A 24595-nucleotide genomic window follows, 5' to 3' on the forward strand; every position below is an offset into this window, starting at 1 on the left:
GATACAAACATTTGTAACAACATTAAAACACCAAACAAGTATTCAGAGGTCTTAAACGTGCTTCGATCTGGGATTCAGCTGTACATTCAATGTAAAGGATTGACTGGTGAACAAAAGAGTGACCTTATTAAAACATGGGACCCTGTGTCTCCGGTTTGATGGTCACAGTTCATATTCTGTGTTCAGAGCGTGGTTTGGATCAGAGGTGATTCTGTTAGCCTTTAACGTGTTTTTATCGTAGGCTGTGTCATAGTGTCTCTGCAATGGTCGGCCTACGATCTTTGAGCAGATGTCTAACTGTCTTTAAAGCAGTGGACAGACACATACAACATGAGGTGTTACAGTACTGTAGGACACACAGAATCAAAGAAGTAAAGAAGAATAAACTAGAATTGGTTGACTCACCTCAAAGGATCTCAGCCGGCGGAGGAAATCAATTCTTTGATTTGTCTTTGTACAGATACTGTTGGCACTTTTGTCTCCGCACAAGTTTCTGTTTTGTCCATGTGAAAGCTTTTAAAAACTCAGTTCTGGGTCATTTGTCTGTTGATGGCACAGACAAAAGTGACGGAGAGGCACCTTCGTGTAATCCAAAGTCAATTAACAGAGATTAATTGTTTTCTCTTTAAATTTTGGCAGGACTAAATGCACTCTGTCTTTATTAAGAGCCTTGTAAAAATCCCTGATGATAAAAGTACAATGTCCCGAGGTGAATGACCTCATGATGATGCGCTGACTAGGTGTCTTCAACACTTTTCTAGTGCTTTTTGTTTTATCTCTTATTTACATTCCTTATTCTATTCATATTTCTATTACCTTATTTCTACTGATATATTTTATGTGAGAGCATCCGTATCGACCAGATGTCCTCCTGTTGATCAATAAACTATTTCTGATTCTGATTCTGATCCAACTCTACAACTAAGGTAATGCATTGTGAAAGTCAGCTTTTGGATGTTAAAGACACATTTGGATAAATTGTGAAGATTCATTTGGATGTTAGAGGAACGTTACGTATCCTTGTGCAGGTTTTTGAAACGTGTTTTCTAAAAAGTTAACATCTTGACTCTCTATCCAAACCTCAACAGTTTTTAAAGGAGCAATATGTATCTCTGTCACCTAGTGTTTAAAATGGGTACTGCAGTCCAAATTCTAAACATTGTAGAGAGCTGTCTCCCCCCCTCCTCCTCTCTAGAGTGGATGCTCACACAGGTCACCATGTGGTGGACACTGAAGCTTCAGTGTTTATCCAGCTCTGCATCGGTCTGTAAACCTTTCTGTGTTCTAACCTCTCTCCATTTTTCAAAAGCATCTCCAATATTGATCCTAGTTTGAGCACGTTTCTGCTTGTGGAACTTATTAGAAACATGCTGTCATGGAGCCCATGAAGCTTTAAAGTTGTGTGTTCAAGTCGTAATCATTGTTCAGGTGTTGTGATGATTTCTTTAGGGTTGAAGACGGAGGAGTCAGGACAGTGTGATGTGGCCTCCTGCAGGTGCAGTCCTATAAGCTTATCTGGTCCCAAACTACATTAGCTCTCAGTCTGGAGCTCATTGTTGTCAGAAACAGCAGCACCAGCACTATGTGCAGCACATTGTGGTGTTTGAATGGAGCTTGATGGGGTTATAACCCTATCAAAATAATAATTTGATGACGCAGAGTAAGGACTTATTTTAAATATGTCTTCAGGATGTAATGTATTGAATCCTGTATATCAAAAAATAACATTGCAAAACATTTAGTCTTGCATATAAGTGTAATCACTCTATAATGGATGAACAGTGTGAAAAGATCACCCTCAATCCCTACAAAATATTGATACTTGTCTGTATGCAGCCCCAGTGTCTTCAGTTTAGTCTTCATTTTGTTCAAAGTTTAATTTCACCATCCTTTTTTCAATTTCTGTTGTTTCTCAATTCTCACTTGTGCCCTCCAGGAACAGACGAGGGCTCAGGATTAGGAAATTAAATGATGATGTTTGAATAAAACTGACCTCTGTTATCAGTAGATAGCCGGGTTCCAGGGTGTGAACATTTCAGCAGTACCTTCAACCAAAAAAAAACTGCCAAGTGAGTCTTTTAGTAGTCACCTTAAAGGTCACATATTCTCCTAATTTTCATCAAGTTTAAGTAAGTCTCAGAGCTCACCAAACATGCCTGTGAAGTTTCTTGTTCTAAATCCACTCTGATCCTGTATTTGATCATGTCTATAAACCCCTCTATTTCAGCCCTGCTCAGAACAGACTGTTTCTGTGTCTGTACCTTTAAATATGTAAATGAGCTGTGTCTGACCACGCCCCCTCTCTGGAAGAGCTTGGGTGGCTCAGGCTTTCTCGCTCCATGTCCTATTGTTTACGGTGGGAAGGCAGACTCAGAGGGCAGAACAAACACCTAGCTGTGGGAGTGTCACCCACCTGGGGGAGGGGTTACTGCCCTTTGTGATGTCATGAAGGGAAAATCTCCAAACGGCCTGTTTGAGCACACATTTTCAGAAAAGTGGAGCAGGGAAAAGATGGACAGGATGGACTTTTCTCATCATTGGGGAGTTTGTAGACGGACTAGAGACACATATTAGTGTTAGAAAAACATGGTGAAGTTTATTTTGCATAGTATGTGACCTTTAAACCTAAGATTATCTGATAGCAGGCTAGCTAACATGAACACAAATGTAAAAACATGAGTAAGAGACAAAAACTTCCTGTTTGATGCAATAGCAACGTCCACACACACCAATCCTGCGCTACACTGGAAATTATGACCTACAGATTAAAAAAAACACTCAGCTCAGACATTTTTTTAGCAGCAGACAAAAACGGGATGTTGCAGGTCAGTCGGTGTGTGCTGCACTTTTTCTCCAGGGACAATCTGAGGAGCTCTAATTAACCGCCATTTGTGTGTGCCCATTCTGAGATAATTTGTTGGCTCTCTGTTTTCTTTTTAAAAAGGTATTTGTGTGTGTTTGTAGGCTTGATTTTCTGTAACTGTGAGGACCAGTTTGAGTTTTGAACTATTGTGGTGAGGATATTTCTGCGCTCTGTTTGTTGGAGGGTTTTGGTCTTTACTTCGAGGTTAGTCTGGTGCAAAACGTAGCATTGCACTAAGATTATCTCCTCAGATGTGTTTGTGTGGTGTTTTTATGACTCACTATGCACCATGGTAGTGTGTAGATGTGCGTTATCGGGGGTTGAGGGGATGCACATCCAGCAGTGTAGTACAATCATGATACCATCGTACATTTAGTACAATCTCAAACCCACAAAATTGTTTTAAAATAATAAATAGCAAGTCAGATTGAATAGAGACTAAGATTACTGTAACTCACTTTTTCTTTACTGTGGTGACTCAGGGCCTAATCACGCAGAGACACATTGCTAGAAAAGCGTTGCCAGTAAAACCATTGTGTTCCTATGGTACAGCGAGCTTTCTGGGTGCTTGTCTTTACTGCTTCTCTAAATGCTGGGATGCATTTTTCTAGCTTTTGTTGGGCGCACAAAAAGTTACAAAATGTTCATGTTCTCAGCTCAAGACTCAGAGTCACCCGCTCGCCAATGTTACTTTCGGCCAAAGCAGCCAATTAAGTCAAGTGGGAGGCGGGCTTAACCGCTTACCAGACACTTACCACAGAGCTCACTGACGAGATGGTGGAAAGCTCTACGTTTGCTCAAATCAATTTTTTCCCACTTATTTTTTTACATTTGTTCACCCGAGTGCACAACCAGCCCCACTCCACAGGCGCTCCCAGCTGTTTATTCCCCAGATGCGCTCAGGCGTTCTTGGAGCGACAGCACCGAGGGCGACTGTGTGATCGGGCCCTCAGACAGCAGTTATCTGTTCCTTCTGCAGCCTTCTAAATGAAGTGATAATGCACCTTGTTAGAGCACTTTTTGCAGATTTTGTGCAACCTCACTGCCAATGCAAATTAAAGTACAATAAAATGGAGTATTCTACACATAATTTGTTTTTAATCTGATGATTTGGTTTTTATTTTAAGTTCTGTTGTGTTCTTTCCTTTCAGATTTCATTTCTTGTGAATTCTTTTAGGATTTAATAAAACACTTCTCTTTACCATTTCCAACAGATCTCAGAGAACCTGGGTAAGATGTACAGTGAAATGATCTTCGTGCACGGCTTTGTTCACTGCGACCCTCATCCGGGCAACGTGTTGGTCCGAAAATGCCCCCAGAGCCAGAAGACGGAGATTGTCCTGCTCGATCACGGCCTCTATCAGGTAAAAAAATCTCCAGGCGGCTCTAACATAAAGAAAAACATCATTTGTTTTAATATTGCAGTCCATTTTTCATGTTGCTGGCTGCGGCCTTGAGTACGCAAACAGTCAAGATGCACATAAAAAATGGATTGCCACACACACTTTCACACACACACTTTCAGGAGAGCTGCAGGGGGATAAAAGCTTTTTGATAAACAACTCATTTGATGTTGTTCTTAGCAGAGTGCAGCGGTCTCGCTTTGGATTGGTACATCACTGCCTTAATCATACAGACCCTTTATGTGACCACACACACACACACACACACACACACACACACACACACACTCTCTTTGATTGTTAACACACATGTTGGTACAAACAGTCGCGGGCTGATGCACACATGTCTGACATGTTTGTTGACTGCTGGTTCCAGTATTCATGAGGAGGATTTATCCTTTCATAATGGCACCAATTTATTCTTAATGACTTCTGAGTCCTGCTGTCATTTTGGAGAATCATTTCAATCCACTCCTCATGAACACAAACATACACACACTCACACACATTCAATTACAGCTCCTGGCACCACACACTGAGTGTGTTTCATGTGCGTCAGTGGGTCATGCAAATGTCAGGAAGCATTAAGGTGAGGATTAAATGTGTCCAGTGTAAAAATCATAAAAAGAGTAAAAAGAAAATGTGTTCAAGTCTTTTACTGTCAGACTGGATTCACATTTTTAAAATTAGTTTAACAGGAAAACATTTGTAAAGCGCCAAATGTTATCCCAAGACACTTCACAAAAAGAGCAGGTCTAGACCTAATCTTTTTGTTATATTATTTACAACATGAATGCATCATGAGCACTAAGACACATTTAGCAAAGTTAGAGTGGAGAGAAAAATCGTCCTTTTAAGAAGCAGAAACCTCGAGCAGGACCAGACTCATGATGAACATCCATCTGCTGCGACTGTGTTGAGCTTGTAGAAGGAGATAACGAGACAAACAGAGAAACAACAACAACAACAAATCAAACAGATTCAAGGCGACAATGACGGTAAAAATGGTAAAAGCTTGTAAAGGAAAGTCTGATCAGTCTAATAAAAACATTCAGGACTGATCGTGTTAATCATAGCAGTTGGAGTCGAGCAGCTGTTAGATTCACTTTAACATTTTTAATAATGAGAATACATTTAAAACTGATGTTATTAGTCGTAGCATTTTGAGTCAGGCATTTCCACAGCAGGCCGTCTGCAGCAACGATCCAGAGGAAGCTACAAAATAAAAGAGCTCAGGATCTCCACGGAAGTCATATGATTAATAACTGAAATGGTACATCAGAATTTAAAGTTAGTGACATGAAGTTTCTGCAGCATGCTGTTAATCACGTTGTCTGACACCTACCCTGCAGTAGTGAGGTCGGTCATCATTGATAAGTGGATAAAAATAGTCTGTCTTTTGCGTTATGAAAGACATCGACATTCATCTACGTCTGTTTCATAACCGGATTAGAAGTCCCCACAGGACCTTAAAGGAAGATACAATCTAAACAAAAGACATATTAGGATTCTTTTCTTTCTCTCTTCAGGTCCTGCAGCCTGACTTCAGGTTGGACTACTGCAGACTGTGGCAGGCTCTGATTAAAGGAGACATGCCCGGTGTGGAGCGCTACAGCCGCAGACTGGGAGCTGGAGAGCTGTACCCGCTGTTCGCCTGCGTCCTCACCGCCCGATCCTGGACCGCCGTCAACGCTGGCATCAGTTCTGTGCCTGTCACACACTCTGAGGTATGTGCTCTCAGTTCATTCCTTTTTTTTGAAACAGGGAGAGACTGGGGAATGAGATGCAGGAAATGAGTCACAGGCCGGAATTGTACCGGGGCCGTCTGCTTGGAGGACTGCAGCCTACGTACATGGTGCGTGACCTAACCGCTAGGCCATGTTAAAGAGCTAAATCTAAACATCAAGACAATAGAAATAAGACAAACAGAAACACATTTATCCTCAAAATCTAGAGGGTGAATGTTTAACCCACGATATGAAAGTCCTGGATTAACTAAAACACACATGATCAAGTGATTCTGTCAGCAGTAGGAGAAGCAGCATGTCTATAACATGCCTGCATGGAGTTACATAATTAAACAAAATAAGTGGAAGAGTAAAAATACACTTTGGATCATTGTTATCAGAGCCTGAGTGAAGCAGGAGTCTGTGGGAGGGGAGGGGGGTTGTATTGACAGCTGCAGAGATTCAAACTGAAGTGCATCAGTTCCATCAGACACACATGAGATGAGGACTGAAACACTCTGTTGAGATGCATCCGCTGTCGACAGGGTGTTAGTGCTGGAAATCTAGTCGATGTTTCACATGTGAAACCCTCAGCGAATACTTTATGTTTTATACAATAATGCAGGTCATCTTGTTTTTGTCTTTGTTCTTTCATGATGTTCGTTTTTCCTTTACAGATGTGAAATTTGACTAAGTAAAAAAAAAAAATAGTACAATCTCAGTCCATGAGTGGGCAAATAAATAAGCAGACATTCAAACACAAACACAAGTGAAATGAATGCAAATTTAAAAAAAAAGCTACTGTACTATCAATCATTAAAATAACTAGCTACTAATGACTAGCTGGTCCAGCCTTTACAGTACATAAAGATACCCAGAAGTCTTGAATCCTGGCTTTCAGCTGGACAGAGAGACTGGGCCTCTGTATGCAGGAGACTTTAAATTGTGGAGCAGAAGACTAGTTGTAGGATCTCTTTACTGGAACCAAATGATGTGAATCTCCTGAGAACAAAGATCCTCTGTTGGACCTTATTGTAGATCAAATCCACATGGTGTCTCCGGGAAGGAGCACTGTCCACATCCTCTCCCACATGACCTCACAAGATGATCCAGGTTACTCATTTTTAGCAAAGATGGCTGGCTGCTCTTTTTTATATTCCCCGTCAAAATAACAGCCTAGAAATACAACTTCATTCTCTTCGTACTAAAACAATAGTCTCCAAAATCTCCATTATTTTTCTCTAATGTGGCTCTAATACTCTATCTCAGCAGCCAGACAGAAATATTAATAAATGCTCCAACATACTAACTAACTAAAAAAAATGAAAATCTGGTATCTGTGGCTTTAAACGTGTCACACTGTATGAATGGAAGTGGATGACTTTCCATCCTGCCTTCCTTCTGAGGTGTCTACCTTCAGGCTCCCTGTTATTGAGCATGGTTTTCAACAAGCTAAAATTAGCATGCTAGCTGCATATGGCCGAGACTTCCTCAAATCTTCTATATCCAGCTTACTTTGACAGCTTACTTACTTTTTCCAAAGTTACCTACACCACTGTTACAGCTCATCTTGCAAATATTCTCAGAGTTATCTCTCAGCTAATCGAAGGCTTAAGTTTTGACCCCATCATTGAAATCACTTAAGTTAGAGTTAATAGGTTTTTTTCTTCAAGACGGGATTGTTTTTAGAATCCACCAGCAAAAGGGAAAAAAAGAAACTGTTTTGTGTGCGTTTGTAAGTGTCCCATTAACCACAGGGGTTCCACAGTGCCATCTGTGCTGGAGAGAGTTTATTTATACCTCTCTTATGCAACATTTTTAAGCTGGCCAAAGTACTACAAAACAGTCTGCTACAGTGTGCCACCCCCTCACACATGACGGCCAGTACAAGAGTGAACTTGGCAGGGAGCAGACAGTACGAGGGGGACAGAAACCAAGAGGAGAGCAGTCAGAGAGAACGGGGGGGGGGGGGGGTGGTGTTCTCTTTAACAGCAGGCAGTGTAAACCAGACCGTGTTAGTGTCATACATGTGTCTGCACTCTGCAATTAATGACTCTAAGGAGGGTCTTCTTCCCTATTATCTGTACGGAGAGTTGAACATGCTCTTATCGTCGCTGTTTACATTCTGCCCACGCGGCACAGCCCTCTGATGTCATCCAGTCCATCACGATCTGGGAAGTGCTGACCGGGCCATATGGTGAGGGGGACAACGAGGGATTTAAACACAGCATCACAGGATGCATCGACTTCTGTGTGGACATGTTGTTTCAGGCTGCACGGCCCGGATCTTAACCTGCTACCCTCGCAATAAGCCCTGGATCACCAGGGACATCGAGACCCCCTGGAAGTTAAACAAAAAGAGATTATTCAGCCCAAAGAGAGAACAGAGCTTCAATTTAGGAGTTAGATCGAGGGGGCAAGACCTCTTACAGGAGAAACACAAAGACCCTAACGCCTTGTTTCCACTTAAGTATGTGACTGATATCAGAAGATCTGTAATATCGGGGAGATGCCAGTAGTGTCCTACACACAGAAGTGCTTTTCTTTACGGTGCATAGAAACCTGAGAGAAGCTACCTGTAGCCATGGGGGAGACAAGCTAATTTTGTCAGTTATATTTAACTTAATGTGAGGTGGACACGGAGCCTGACAAGTTCTTTTTAATCACACAAAATCGCTTTACAATCAACATAGTCAACTGAATTAGAAATGAGAAAATAATTGGAAAAGCAGGAGAAGAAGCACAAAGTTCATCCAGTGAGGGTTCCACTCAGCGTCTCTCTCCTCTCTCTCTAAACATTTGGTGAATGTGTTTTTAAGTGATAGATCATTGTCTTTTCATGTGTGATTCCTTCACTTTGTTTGCAGCTCAGTGATTTGACTTTTTGCTTCACTTCCCGTCTGCTGTTCCGTGTCCGCTGCTGATTTCCTCTCCTTCTGTCTATCTGATTGTCTTCATGGAAACTGTAAGATGGTAGAGATATGTAACCCATTTTTCAAAGCTGACATAACAGGCTGTGCATTAAGCATGAAATACATTTTCTTTCTTTACATTTTCAATTCAGACTAGATTTGTTTCACTCGTCAGTCCTTTCAAGTTCTGTTTGAATTTCCCTTTGATTTCTATTGCTTTGGTATATAACCAATCGGCGGGCGGGGGGGGGGGGGGGGGGGGGGGGACGACACAAACATCACATGAGCTGCACATTTTATACACCCTGCTGGACTTCAGGGACAGACTATGACAGGAGCTCAGAATGGTGTAGGATTGTGCTCATGAAGCTGCTTCATATTAATAATCATGTGAAATTTTGCAGCAACAACTTGAACTTTGCAGAGGTTGAGGTTGTGTAGAGGGGAAATGTCAACTGAATACCTACAGTGAATAATGTTATTCCTTGTGCAGAGTTTAGGGACCAGCTCTTCTCCTACATGTTTGGAAAAAAGAGGGTAAGGGGCCGGTTGTGTGTTGGCTGCAGGGCTGGATGATATGAGAAAAATATGCTATGGGCTAAGTCATTGTCCAATATTGCACTAATGGGGGCCTAGAGGGTAGTGCACATGCCCCATGTGCACTAACCCCGGCCTGGGTTCAAATCCAACCTTTGGCTCCTTTAGATCATGTCATTCCCCACTCTCTCTCTCTCTCTCTCTTTCTCTATTTCCATCTCTATCACTGTCCTGTTTATAAAATATAAAAGCATAAAAAGCCCGTAAAATGAAAACAAATATGTATGAAATGATTTGCGATTAAGAAAGATTGGAGCGTGACTATTGGCTTGCTAACTCAGCTTGTGTGCCTCTCAGCTGTTCTTCATATTTAGCACCCTCCTGAATCCAGAATAGATCCAGAAGCTGCTGTTTCACCACTAAATTGTCATCAATTAAACAAGCGGTAGCTGATAGCTCAGATCGATCTGACTGCATCAAAATGCTGTGAAAGCACGGCCATTAAACTCATACCTCCATGCAATGAGTAAACGTGTGCATCCTCAGAAAGCATTGCTTGTTTACATAAAATAATTGTTCTTATTTATTGTGATGAATTCAGTTTTTTTGTGATGCTTTGTGAATGCTCATATCCTGATAACACTCAAATTGCAAATTAGTTGTGCAGCCCTGGCTGGTTGCAATCTGGATCTTTGGAGCTTCCTGCTTAGAGTTGATGACGTGTTGGATGTGCAGAGATGCCCCGATGCACTAGTTGAACATCATCTCACTTCAACATGTTCAGGCTTTACTGGAGATTTGGACTCTAGAAGTCGACATCAGAGGGAAAATAACTTGTATTTCCAAAGAAGCTGCATACTCTTGGTACGTGGTTGGACTTGTGTTAATTGCCAGGTTGCATGTTATTAACTCAACCTTTTGTGTGTTCCCTTTTTATAAATTCAAAACCTTAATAGTCGAGTACTCTAGTGTGAGAATGTGTGCAGGTAAGGTGTTCTTGTTCTCCTCTGTCTGCCACTTCAGAGATGAAAGCACTCCCATCACTCCTGGCCATCGGTCTATGTCATTTACATTCCCTGCTTTTACACACACACACACACACACACACACACACACACACACACACACACACACACACACACACACACACACACAGCCATTAGGCGGACTCCGCTCTAGTGCCCTCCACTTGTCGATTGTGTAACAGTTATGAAGACACTTTGAGACCTCATCCACTCGTCTTCTCTGCCTTTTCTTTGTTGTCCTTCCTGACGTCTCTCTCGTTGTTTCCCCTCTTTCATTTTTATCCACTCTCTTATACGCGGATCATTTTTTTTAAGTTGTGCTTCCACCGCCCGATGATGCATTCCATTAGTGTTAATGCAATCACATTCAGGAAACACATGTTGAGTGCTTTTAGAGCTCTGCCTTTTCGCTACCTTTTTTTCACCATAGTGGAATATGTTATTATTTTAATGAATGTCTCTCCTCCAAATATTAAAACAAAGCAATCTGTTCAAAATGTCACCGTGTGGTTAGAGAGGTCAGGAATATATTGTTCTTTTTTTTCTGATGCACTCCTCTGTTTGTTAATCGCAACAGCACCCTTACTAACATGTTCTTCCATGTTTGCATTTTATCTTTAAAAAAAAATACATACAAGTCAACATTTGCACTGCACTTATTCCATCAGAGCATGTTTCAAAAGTAAACGTCATGAGTCATGTGATACTCACCGCGCTGCAGCTCTCGTTTCAGAGAAATAATACGGCGTTTATTCACAGTTATTCTGCAGTTCTCTGTAAACGAAGCACACAGCTTTGTCTGCTCTGAGGTCTTCAAAATAAGATCTGCACATGTTAACTAAAATAATGATCACACACAGAATAGTTTATTCTAAGGTCTGTAAATGAAACGGTCCTGTTTACTCACTGAAATATATCAGGCTGCTTAGTCAGCCACACTTGTAGTTTGAGCTCTCATGAAATAAATCAACATTTATATTCATTTTTGAAAGCAATGTATTTGTTTGTTTTAGTGTGTGTCCTTTTGGGGGGGAGGCACAGTTTTTTAAATTTACACAAGTAGGGGAGGCTTCAAAGAAAAGGGATTGAAAAAGAGGAATCACTGCTTTACAACAAACCAGATGCTAAACACATAAATTCTCCTCTTACAGATTCTACATTCATTCTAGACATTTGTGTGAAAGAGTTATGGTAAGCTTTGTTTGACCTCTGAAGTCGGATATTCTGAGTTCCTGGTCTGATACATCATCGAGAGCGCCCCCATGAAGTCTGAATTCTGACTTGGGATCTCGAGAAAACCTTCAGTAGTCCGAGTGAAAATCCAACACGGCTGCTATGTTTATTAACAGTAACGTTTAAGCTGTAACTGTTTTGTTTAATAGCAATTTAGTCCTCTTTTTGTGTAATTAAATCAAGCACACTTAAAGTATCGTGCAAGTTCTATCCATGGAGATGTTGTCATGTTATTTTCACACATAAACTATCACATGGTATGTTTTTATCTTCTGGTATCAGCTATTAAAACAAAAGTACTCGTCCATGTTGCTTGTCCGACTTGTTGCCAACTCGCATCAGGAATGTGGTAAACTCAGGTGTGACGTCATTCCCAGCTCCGAGATGGGAGATCCTGAGCTAAATGGAACGCACCATTAACCCGTTGTTGTTATAGTGCTACCATTAAAATGCTATGGTTGTGATTGTTATGAGCTGCTACATTCACCCAAGTATTCTATACTATCGTCCATATCTGCCTATTGTTTCTATGTCTGTTCACACCATGTTTTCTCCAGGCGTCGACTTTGCATGACTACAGCTATAGTTTTTTGTTTAAGTCAGAATGAGGCTGTGAGCTTAGCATTATCACATTAATACACATTTATACTTATGCTGCATCTTTTCTGTGGCATTGTAGAGTTATTTGATACGTTTTGCAAAAAGGGAGTAATGGCAAAGATAGAAATGTGACTAATGGAGAAAAAAAGCCAAATAGAGAAGTTCAAATCAAAGCCACACACTTCACCCATCAGAGTGTGAAGACGGCTTGGTGGTCAAATTGATCGTCTCAGGAAGTTACAGAAAATGATCAAGTGCAACACAGCTTCTTTATTGATTCTTAAATCTTTCAACCCCGGCACTGGTGGCCTAGTGGTTAGTTTGTGCTGCTCCATGTACAGAGGCCTGTTGTCCTTGAAGCGGGCGGCCCAGGTTCGATTCCGGCATGTGGCTCCTTTCCTGCATGTCGTTCCCCACTCTCTCTCTCTCTCTCTCTTCCTGATTTGTGACTCTTTCCACTGTCCTGTCTCCCAACTAACGCTATAAAAAGCCCAAAAATAAATCTACAAATTCAACTCTTTCAGCCCCACTTCTTGACAAAATGACACATTAATTTACCGTCCCTCTGTACACCAGTCTAAGGAAAGCAAAGTGATTTCATATTATTCAGCTTTTCTTTAGACAAATAAAATGACTGCCTTGAGTGTAGTCGCGTTTTTCTCGCTCTGCAGAGTCAGAATAGCGTCGCTAATAGCTGCTCTCACTATAGATTGTAACGTTCTCCCTCTGTGCTGCACAACATATTTCTAATGGCTGCAGGCTGCTGTACGAAATCATCCTGACGACTCTCTAATACACTCGCGGGAGAAAAGAAAAATCACCAGCACAGATTCCACCCCCCCCCCCCCCCCCCCCCCCTTCGATTGCATTCCCTTTGCCTTTTGCACGGCTTATTATCACACCACTCACAATACAATATGTCCTTATTGAAGCTTTCAGATGCAAATGAGAGCACTGTCGCTGTCTCTGTGTCCTACTGACAGCTGTGAGGCCCGCTAACCAACCTCCCATAATTGCTGCTAATTGTTATTCCCTGAGCAGGGCTCTTCAGAAAACCCAACCCCTTTTCATTTAGACTGGTGCTGCTGGGTGTTTATGAGGGGAGGATTTTGTAGTTGGTTTATGTCTTTACATGCTAAACCTGGTGTCTGGTAGTCGAATGAGTAAATAAAGAATATATGGAGAAGTGGGAGACTCGGAAGGGTTTGAAAAAAAAAAATCTGAATACCCTGCAGTTAACTTCCTGAGCAACTTTTCCACATTAGCTTGTTTTGTTTTTATAATCTCTCTCTGATACTTCACCGTGTATTTCTGTTTAAACCTAACAGACCACATTCACAATGCGTGAACAGGGTTAAAAACATACCAAACACAAAGGGGACTTCAGAAAAAAGCTAAAAGATGTTTAAAAGTACCTTGAAAAGAGTCTTTAGGGTTCCTTGAAAGACCCTCTTAAAGCTACCTAGGAACGTCCAAGTAGGGGTATCTTGAAACAAATACAAAACAGTGTCAATCAATCAGTCAGTCAATCAATAAATCATTATTTGTAAAGCGCCAATTTATAACAAGTGTTATCTCGAGGCGCTTTACAAAAGAGCAGGTGGAAAGACCTTACTCATTGTTAAGGAAAATTGGAAAGGGGGCGATGGGATTTTTTGTATTCCTTGCGTTCCTGTTGTCCACACTTCCTTGCCGCTGAGGTGGAGGTTGTGCAGTGGTTGTACCTTGAATTTTTACCTTACAGCTATATTGTATATATTAGTTCTGTTGTTCCATTATTCACCATGCACCTTAACAACTTATCATTTAGTATTTGCCTACTTGCACATAGCTCTGTATATATATATTTATTTCTCATTTACTGCACATAGTTCTGTTTACATCTGGTCACTACTGCACATAGTTCTGGTTACATCTGTTTACATCTGTTAGTCCAATCACTGTCCACTTATATCTACTCTTTTTATATTTTGTATTTTTAAGTTAAGTTTAAGCTTTAAGTTGTATTTAAATTGATACTTTATATTTAGATTAATGTTTCGTACTTGCACTGTTGTTAATTTACTGCTCTGTGTGCCTTTGAATTGCCCCCCGGGGACAAATAAAGTTTTTTGAATTGAATTGAATTGAATCAGATGCTAAACAATGCTTATAAACAGACCCTTAAGGGTACATTACTGGTACCATACCATAACCACCATACCCAGATTTGTTTGGTCCGAAAACCCCTACAGAGTACCTAGAAATAAAAACTAAATGGTACTTTTAAACACTTTGCTGAGTCTCTGTTGTGTAAGATTCAGTTTCACTGTCTTTTCGCTGACTTGTACTGGGACCCTCATTTTGAACCGAGCCCCAGCGTGTTTGTGTGTCATGAATGTAGTTTAATCAGGTGCTTGTTGTTTGCTGCAGAAGTGTTTGCTTTTTGGTCTCATGCCCACAGGAGGTGATGTGGACAGAGACGGACAGACAGAGAGCAGAGACAGAGTTTATCTGTGTCAGGATGTTGACTAGCTGTCTGTCTCACTCTCTGCCTCTCAACACCCTGTTGATCTGGACTGACAGCTCTGACAATGCTGCTGACGCACACTCACACACACACACAGGATGGACAGATTCATACTCAAATCGCTTACTCAGCCTTTCACCAGGTAACTGTTCTTACCTGTATGAGCTGTGATGACAGTAATGGTTGATGATGAGAGCTGTCCTTCTCGTCTTTCTTCTGCAGGACGTTGAGATCCGGACCAATGCGGCTCAGTATTTACCTCAGATCAGCGATCTGTTGAACAGAGTGCCCCGGCAGATGCTGCTGCTTCTGAAGACCAACGACCTGCTGAGGGGCATCGAGACCACCTTACAGACCAGGGCCTCCTCCTCCTCCTTCATCAACATGTCTCGCTGCTGTATACGCGCCATGGCCAGGTCAGAAACATTCAACTCTTTTCCCTTTGTTGAAATCGTGTTTACGTTTACTTTAGAGGTACAGTGAAAAGGTAGTGACAAGAATATAACGCAGAACAACTTAATAAATTAATGATAAATCAAGTAACTAGAACTAATACAGTTCTCCATCATTATTTAAAGGTCACATATTATGTAAAAAACACTTTACCATGTTTTTCTAACACAAATATGAGTCCCTAGTCCGTCTACAAACGCCCCAAATATGAGAAAAGTCCATCCTCTCCGTCTTTTGCCTGCTCCACTTTTCATAAAGTGTGTGCTCAAACAGGCCGTTTGGAGATTTTCCCTTCATGACATCACAAAGGGCAGTAACCCCTCCCCCAGGTGGGTGACACTCCCACAGCTAGGTGTTTGTTTTGCCCTCTGAGTCTGCCTTCTCATTGAATCAAACGGGCATGGAGGGAGAAAGCCCGAGCCACATCCCCTTCTAGAGAGGGGGCGTGGTCAGACACAGCTCATTTACATTTAAAGGTACAGACACAGAAACAGTCTGTTCTGAGCAGGGCTGAAATAGAGGGGTTTATAGACATGATCAAATACAGGATCAGAGTGGATTTAGAACAAGAAACTTAACAGACGTGTTTTAGGGAGCTCTGAGACTTATTGAAACTGGTTGAAAAGGGATGAGAAAATGTGACCTTTAATACAAACTCCTAGTCTTACCTTGAAAAACAGACAGATAGAGGATTTAAAAAAAAAAAAAAAACAAGCCAGGATGTGATGAAGAAATGAGAGATCCTTGTTGCATGATCTTAAACATTGGTGTAAAATAAATAAAAACATTAGTATTTAGAGCATCATTTATAACACTTACATAACATTTGGGTTACACAGATTTAATGGTGTCAAAGAATTGAAGATACCTCAGGAAAGGACATCACAATAAGCAAAAAAGAACAAATATTTCATATTTAGGAGTTATAGGAAATATAATTTCAATTTCCTATCAGCAGAAATGTTTCAATAGTTATGTGATGTATGTTTATTTGGCAAAATAAGGGTAAAAGCTGTCAGATTTGTTTGGAACTTTTAAATGTATATAACCAGATGAATACATTTATCATTCATTATATTTATAACTTCCCAGTGTTTAGCTCAGGATTTTCAGATCCTGGTCATCCGAAGTATTTAAGGTCTCACTAAGAAATAAATTCAAATAAATCAAAAAAATGAAAACAGACTGTGACTGACCAGTTCTGTTGCAGAGTTCAAATCGTTTCTTTTGTTCCAGGTTTACAAAATGAACTTCCTGTCTTTTAGTGAAACATCAGCGACTCTTTACAGATCTGTGAATAAAATCCTTCAGTCTCTGAGATGTTAGCACACATGGTGGAGTGTGTCAGAACTTAAGACAAACTAAGCCGACAAGTAAGTGGCTTTGGAGGAGAAATTGATATTTACGTCTGCAGGTTTGGAGAGGAGAGGTGTGTGTGTGCTGTCACATCAGTTCGCAGTTGATGATGGACACACACACACACACACACACACACACACACACACACACACACACACACACACACACACGTACAGGGTCTCTGCCTGCCACTAACAGAGCTATAGACTGTCTGAATAAGCTCATCTTATAACATATAAAAAAAGTCTAGTGCCTTGAGTAGTCATGTAATTCAGGCAGCAGGGGATCCACCTCGTCCTCCAAATCAAACCAAACATTCAGTCCTCTGAGCTGTTCAGTCTGTCTGCAGGAGAACCTTTTCTTCAGCTCACACTGAGTTCATGTGCTGGCAGCTAAAAGTATTCCCCTCTCAGGCCAGCACCTTTTTTTCCCCCTTACACAAACAGAAGCTGATGACGCGTCTGCATGTTTCTAATTGTGTTCCCGGACAGGATACACAGCCAAGTATGAAGTTAAAAAGCAGAAAGTTTTCCTATTTGCAAATTTCCCTCAGATGACCCCCTTGCATTCCCTGTGTGACTTTAACAGTTAAATAATTTGTGTTTATTTGCACTTGTTGAACAAATCTTGCAAATACTCACTCTAACTGTTAGCTTACAAAGCTGTTTGTGTCATGGTTCACAATAACATCTAGTGGAGCACGCTGCTCGGTCAATCCATTTCAATGCAGACAAAATGAATTTGTCAGAGTAAAAACTGAAAAGAGAAAGAAGCAGACACAGTAAGTGACACACGACAACCAAAAACAGACTGTGGACAGTCTGGAAATTACTTGATTTGTTTACAAATGAGCTCACTGAGACATTTAAGATACTTCGGGTCTCGTCGGGAAAAGTCAGTTTAATTTAATTTGTATCAGCAGGAGACATTAGTGCTACTTATGCAGCTGTTCCAGGTAATGTTTGGGCATTAACATGACCGCAGTGCATGTGTAATAGTGGCGTGTGTGTGTGTGTGTGTGTGTGTGTGTGTGTGTGTGTGTGTGTGTGTGTGTGTGTGTGTGTGTGTGTGTGTGTGTGTGTGTGTGTGTGTGTGTGTGTGTGTGTGTGTGTGTGTGTGTGTGTGTGTGTGTGTGTGTGTGTGTGTGTGTGTGTGTGTGTGTGTGTGTGTGTGTGTGTGTGTGTGTGTGTGTGTGTGTTCGATAGAGAGCCTGCAGCATGTTTTGGAAGTGGAGCCAGCTCCATCGATTCAGCACCACGGACAGCACCGCCACTCACTGAACCAAGAGGCTTCATTTCATTTCTCTCATTTTTCAGAGTTTTGAGGCTTGAAAATTGACACATCATGCAGTTTTCTATTGTGCCTCCCTGAGATTAAACGTTTTTTTTTTTTTTCCTCGGTGGAGCTCTAAGAAATCATAACCACATTAGTCAGTCTCGCCTGTGCTTTTGGATTTGTGACTGAAAAAGGTATTTCAGCCTGTAATAGAGATTTATCACTTTTTCGATTTTCTTAAAAATCTCGACAAGCTCATGTTTGCAGCTTGCATTCAGTGCTGACTCCATTGTTCACACATTCTGTAGCAGCTTTTCTTCCTCTGATGGATTCTGCAGAAGACACTACAAGCAGACCAATGAAGTCATTCAGGCCTGTTTGCCACTATTATTACTGCAGTTGGTATTTTTCACCATACAGCTTTGATCAGCGAGCGGTTTTGTTACCAGCTAAACCACAGCCAAGAGATATGATGAAAAATAATTTGATCTTTTCTTATATTCAGAAAGTGAAAGCTTGGTGGTGGTGGCGCAGTGGTTAGTGCGTGCGCCCAATGTACGGAGGCTTTAGTCCTCCAAGCGGGAGGCCCAGGTTCGAATCCGACCGCTGTCTCCTTCCCACATGTTATTCCCCACTCTCTCTCTCTCTCTCTGATTTTTGACTATCCACTGTTCTGTCATTACAATAAAAACAAAAAAGCCCAAAAATAAATATGCATCAAGGTCATCTGTTTACATTGAGGAGGCGGAGCTTATTGCATATACTGCAGCCAGTCAGCAGGGGAAGCTGACATGTCATCCATCTTTTTAAAGTCTGTAGTTTAACAAACGTTCTTCTTCTTCTTTGACCTTTTCCTTCTCGTCCTGCTTGCTGACAGACACAAGAGGAGTAAGGCTCGGTCCAGAAGGAGGCGCCTGCAGATCACGCTGTCCGAGTCCCTGAACTTGTGGAAACTCGCCGTGTATGAACTGTTTCTGAGGGTGAAAGGCTCCATGTTGGTCCACTGGCTCTCCGTTCTGCTGACGTTTCTGCATTGAGACACATCTGGACTTCACATCAGGACAGAAACGACACTCTGCAGCTGCTGAGGGGTCTGGAGGGTTTGTACACAACAGTGTTACACAAATAAAATACAGTATGTGCTCTTCAGTACAACCTCAACCCACACACTCACACTCATAAACCATTTGCACCTGTATAAATGACACTTCCACAACCCTCTGGATTCACACAGAGACACAAACATGCTGATGTCTGTAGAGACCTGATGTAGCCGTGGCTGTTGATCATTTTTCGACCTGTTACCTCAAGATCACAGACTTTCAGATCTGTAAACCATTTCCTTTAAGTCACTAACTAATACAAGCAGACATACAGGAGAGGAAAGAGGCCACATGTGGAAGAAACATTTGAGTTCTGAGTTCAGACACATCATCAGATTTCTCACTTGGTTTTTCTTCTTCTGCAAAAAATGTATTCTGCCAAGTTAGTATGTAATCAAAGGAAGTGGACATGCATCTAAACATTTAACATACTCTGTTTCCCTGTGGTAACGAAATAAGTTTCAGGTGTTTTCTCAAGATCTTGACTTATTTATCTCGTTTCCCCGGACATGCAGAATCAGAAAACTAACATAGAAATAGGCTTAACTTCCTCATTAGTGTGGGCAATGTCCAATGACATCCGGACAATCCTGTTATCACGGGGAAACAAGCTTTGTTATCCTGAGATAATGAGATACATTAACCTGTTATAAAAGCTAAAGAAGCTGTTTTATCCTGAGATGATGAGACAGTAAGTCAAGGTCTCCATTTAGTCCACTAAATCAAATGTCTGGATGTATGTCCCCTTAGGGCCTCCGTAGATTTCTTGCACCAAAGTGTGACTTTTTTTTAGCTTTCCTTTTTCCCTTTTAAAATAAATAAATCAGAATATTGACTTTGATTTTACGGGAACATTTTATTCATTGTTATGCACATAAACTCCTTTTTTAGGAATCGTGTTATTTTGTCAGAGTAAAAAAAATCAGAACTCAATTTGTTCACATAGCCTTCTTGTTCTGTATATAACTGTGTTTGAACTCTCAATGAACCTTAAGGCCCATTTAGTTATTAAATGATATTAAATGATAATATTGTTACTATGGATACCAAGCTTTCGTTAAATGATCAGTTTTTATTTCTCAGATTCTGAGCTTCAGAAGTCAGACGTGATGTTGAGATAACAGGGCGTCATTCACATTACCTTGTGCAACTTTTAAAACATGATTATATTCTGATGATACTTGACAGTGATGTATCGTTACACACAGACAAACCTCATTACTTTCAAACAATCACTCCAACAGTGAGGCGGCTGTGGAGATTCAAACAAGCTCATAAACAGCTGCAGAGGGAGAAAAGCAGTCGGATTAGAAGGTAACACAGAGAGATGGGTTAGTTTGTCATACACATACAAAACAAGAATCCAACCAGGAGCAGAGTGCACTGACATGCATGCTACAAGTGCAGAAGGTCACAGGAAATTCACAAAACTGCTGTGACTAAGCTCCACCTTAACACACACACACACACACACACACACACACACACATACACACACACCCCGCTGCACTCCCCCTGCTGGCTCTGCTGAAACTGTCTCTTCTCTGTAACGCCTTTGTCACTACTTCCAAAGACGGAACAGAGGAGGACCTCTTGGGACATTCAGATTGAAGGTGAAAGGTCACAGGGGGCATCACAAACAGCAGTCTGAATGGGGCTACTGTTTCAGCCTTGATGATGTTGGACTTTGGATTCATTCCTGCTCCTCAACAAAATACCTCAGGCTGAAGTTTGCATCGAGTCACAGACGTTTCTGATGACGCAGGATGCACTGAATGCTGAAATAGTTTCTTTTCATTGTTATAACTATTGTATAATGGTGCATTTTGTTTACTACTTCATTGATACTGTAAAGCCCCGTTTCCACCCAGCAGTCCAGTTTGGTTCAGTACAGTTTTGGTACGGTAAACTCTAAACTTGCTTGTGTTTCCACAGCCAACCCTTATTTGGTAAGCAGAGTGTAAGCCAGATGGAGGTCAGCTATGTAATAGTGTGACATCATAGCAGCCCAACACAGTGCAGCCCGCTATTAATTAAGTTAAACATTCAAGAAGAACGGGACACAGTAAATGAAAGGGACCCTTTAGGGACAGATCGGTACCCTTGGCACCCCAACAGAAGGGCACCAAGAAAGTAGGATGGTATGGATCCCTTACTTTGGCAGCATTCCCAACTTCCCAAAATAGGTACAGCACCAGACCAAACTGAACCGGACCGCTTGGTGGAAACAGGGCGTAACTTCAGATAAGTCAGATACTGTTCAGCCATTCCACAATCACACCAGTTGTTACTGTCAGTGTCATAAAATGTAGATTAGGGTTTTCTGGCACAACTTCACAAACTACCAAGGTGCATGGAGAGAGGAAGGCTCTAAGAGGTCAGAAAGCTTCAGCAGCACTTCTTGTAGTATGAAGATCGACTTGATTAACTTTATTAGACCGACATGTTTCGGCTTGTGGCCTTCATCAGGGTCACAAGAAATACTGAAGTCTTTTCCCTCTAATCAGAAATTGGGTTTTTCCTCCAGCTTTTTAAAGAAACCTGGCAGCTTGTTTCACTCCAGCCCCAAAAATGTAACACAACTGATGATGTGCCTCTGCTAAAAAAACTCCTAATCTTTGGTCTTTTTTCAAGTTTATTTTCTGGCTTTTAATACCTTTATTTCAGAGACAGGACAGTAGACAGAGTCAGAAATCAGGGAGAGAGAGAGAGTAGGGAATGAAATGCGGGAAAGAAGCCACTGTTCAGATTCGAACCCATGCCGCCCGTACACACTAACCACTAGGCTACTGGCACCCCTTTTCATTTTAATTAAAAAATGTTTTTTAAACGGCTTAGATTCTGGTTTATGTTCCTTTTCTCATTTTTGTCTGCATCACCTCAGTCAGTTTGCGAATGAAATACTTCCATCTCTTGGAGATGAAAAGTTTAATGTAGACAAGTTTATTTGTTTCTCACTGCCACTGTCATACCACACCCATGGTTTGATCATTATATTTCCAGTCAAATTCTTTTTGCCATCACAGCCCCTCTTTGCTCAGGACAGGTTTCTTGTTATTTGTAAGAACTGCGATGGTCGTCCATGATCTTCATCCTGTGCTCATCTCTTATGTCTGTTTATCTTTACACAGAAAGTAACTGACAGTATTTCATCACAGAGTTACAAAACTTGTCCTGTTTGCACCAGCATCTTTTTTTTATTCCCCGTGCCTTTTCTGTCTTTACACGTCATGATTGGCTGTATTTACTGCCCGTTGTTTAAATGACATCATCATGCTAACTCATGGTCTGAGTTTAAATCAGTGCTAATGTATGTTTCTTGTTGAAAGGCGGGCTGATTCACTCAGCTTTAAGAGAAGTGGTTTTTTTAAGAGTACGACACACTGGAATCAAACCCTGGTGCCCCCCCCCCCCCATTCCCCCAGTTTGTTTGACTGACCCACTGCCACCACACCCCACTAAAGAGAACCACTGCAGTCGTCTTTCTATGTAATCTGACTTTTAGTATTAAAATTGAAATAAAAAGCTTATATATTATAAAGTTATGATATTAAAGACAGGGTTGGTAATTTTTGAAAACTAGCATGATTTCTAAAGTAGCATTCCCTCAGTGCTCCGGCTGCACCCCCTCCCCTCTGTGCTCCCTCAAAAGCCACGCCCCTCACTTACATGCAGAAGCACCATTGGTCCAGAAGCTGACCTCAGCTCATGCTTTGAGTGTGGGCTTGTTCATGCATGATGTAGAGAATGAGCAGGGAGACAGGGAGGTTCGTGATTGGTTCATCAGATTGGTATCTCGTGGCAGACATTGGTCAAAGTTTTTACAGACTTACAAACTGATACAGATGATGGATTTTCTTCGTCCTTTTTCAGAGAACATCAGTTATTAATGTCTGTCAGGACCTGAAGACAATTTCAACCAAAATCTTAAAAAGTGGATCTGGAGAAAATGACCAACCCTGCCTTTAAATATAAAAAGGATCCAAAAAGAACACTTCTGAAGCATGGAGCCGCCGACCAAGAGGCTTTGACAAATTGAGAGAGTGAACAGCCCCCAACTTTCTGTTAACTTTCCCACAATGCAATACTCCCCCTTTGATCCATGAGTGACTTCCAGTGATGTGACACTGCACCTGCCAGCGTCGATGAGTAATAGAGATGGAGTAAGTTTATTCAGTGGTATTTAAGTGGAGCAGAGACGATGTTTCAGACATAACACCGGAGTCATATTCAGCCAAACAGAAAACCACACAGCTGCCCTTCATCACGACCTGTAGCTTTTTTACACTCCTCTTTCTTTTATTGCCTTTCTGAATATGAAATGTGGGAAAACAAGTGTCAAATGCATGTTGTAGAGATTAGCAATGCAACTCCACAACGCACATTCCTGAAGGTGAAGAACAGCTGAAACAAATTAGCCAACAAATCGACTTCACTCGCCTCAGAGGCCATATCTCTCTTTGTTCTGTGGTATGAGCAATATACATGCCCTTTATCCTCCAATGACAGCAGAGTCAAGTCTTTTATTTATTTGATATTGTATTTTAACGCAGGATACATCTCTGTTGGGTTATTTATTTCTTGTTGCATCAGATCCAGTGTCGTCCTGTGAGCTGGAACGAACAGGTGAACAAATAATATGTTTGGAGTTTAATCATTTCATTGTAATAAATTCAATCAAATCTGTGATTTATTGCCCCTGTGTTCCTTCTTCAAAGAGTCAAAGCCTGTTCTGATGTTATCCACAGAAATTAAACTGCTGTTATCTGATGTTTCTCACTATTTATATCCTAAGTACACACCTTCAGATACTTACTGCCATAACAGAAAAGATGAACACCTGTTTTATACTTAATAATGTACGTGTAGACGTTGGATGTAACAGAAAGAAAAGGAGTAAGAATGGATGGAAGCAGGCTGCCTTTTGAAACCTTTGAGGGAGAGGAAGGTCATAAAGGAGAAAAAAACCTGCTTTTTATAAACGTCAAAAACAGGTAAGAAGAATGTTGAAGGAGCGGAAATATATAGAAAACAATATCTGAGTTATAACATTTCTATTAATTTACTTTTTCCAAAATTATTAACTAAATTAGCCACATGCTAGCCAAGCATGTATGCAATGAAGATGCAAACTGCAATTCATTTAAGTTGGAAGTGACTAAACAGTACAAAATATGGATTTTGTCTCGGAGTTCTGAAGCCCAGTGATAGCAGTTTCCATATTAACACTCCTTTTCCCCCCTTAACTTTCAGTCAACCTTGTAACAGGTAAGGAGGTGGAGCGGAGTGGTAACCATCATCGGTTACCACTTTGAGTGTGGGCTCGTGCATGCATGGGGTAGAGCACGAGCAGGGAGACAGGGAGGCGTGTGGTTGGTCCATCAGATTGGTACCTCTTGGCAGACATTGGTGGAAGTTTTTACAGACTTACAACTACTACAGATGACAGATTTTCTTAGTTCCTTTTTCAGAGAACATCAGTTATTAATTTCTGTCAGGACCTAAAGACAATTTCAACAAAAATCTTAAAAAGTGGATCTGGAGAAAATGACCAACCCTGCCTTTAAGTGATAAAAAAAAAAGGTCATGATTAGTC

The 24595-nt window shown here is 41.1% G+C and overlaps 1 protein-coding gene across 1 annotated transcript in view; it reads left to right on the plus strand.

The window, feature by feature from the left end:
* The window catches only part of adck1 (aarF domain containing kinase 1), a 69319-nt gene extending 45631 nt beyond the window's left edge, over positions 1-23688 (plus strand). The window contains exons 8-11 of the mRNA XM_020641250.3: positions 4078-4227; positions 5796-5993; positions 15032-15225; positions 18774-23688. Coding sequence (XP_020496906.2) covers positions 4078-4227; positions 5796-5993; positions 15032-15225; positions 18774-18933 — 702 coding nt within the window. The 3' untranslated portion in view covers positions 18934-23688. The remainder of the gene's footprint in view (positions 1-4077; positions 4228-5795; positions 5994-15031; positions 15226-18773) is intronic.
* The last annotated feature ends 907 nt before the right edge of the window (positions 23689-24595 follow it).

Source organism: Labrus bergylta, chromosome 18, assembly GCF_963930695.1.
Source record: "Labrus bergylta chromosome 18, fLabBer1.1, whole genome shotgun sequence".
In the NCBI taxonomy this organism is placed as follows: Eukaryota; Metazoa; Chordata; class Actinopteri; order Labriformes; family Labridae; genus Labrus; species Labrus bergylta.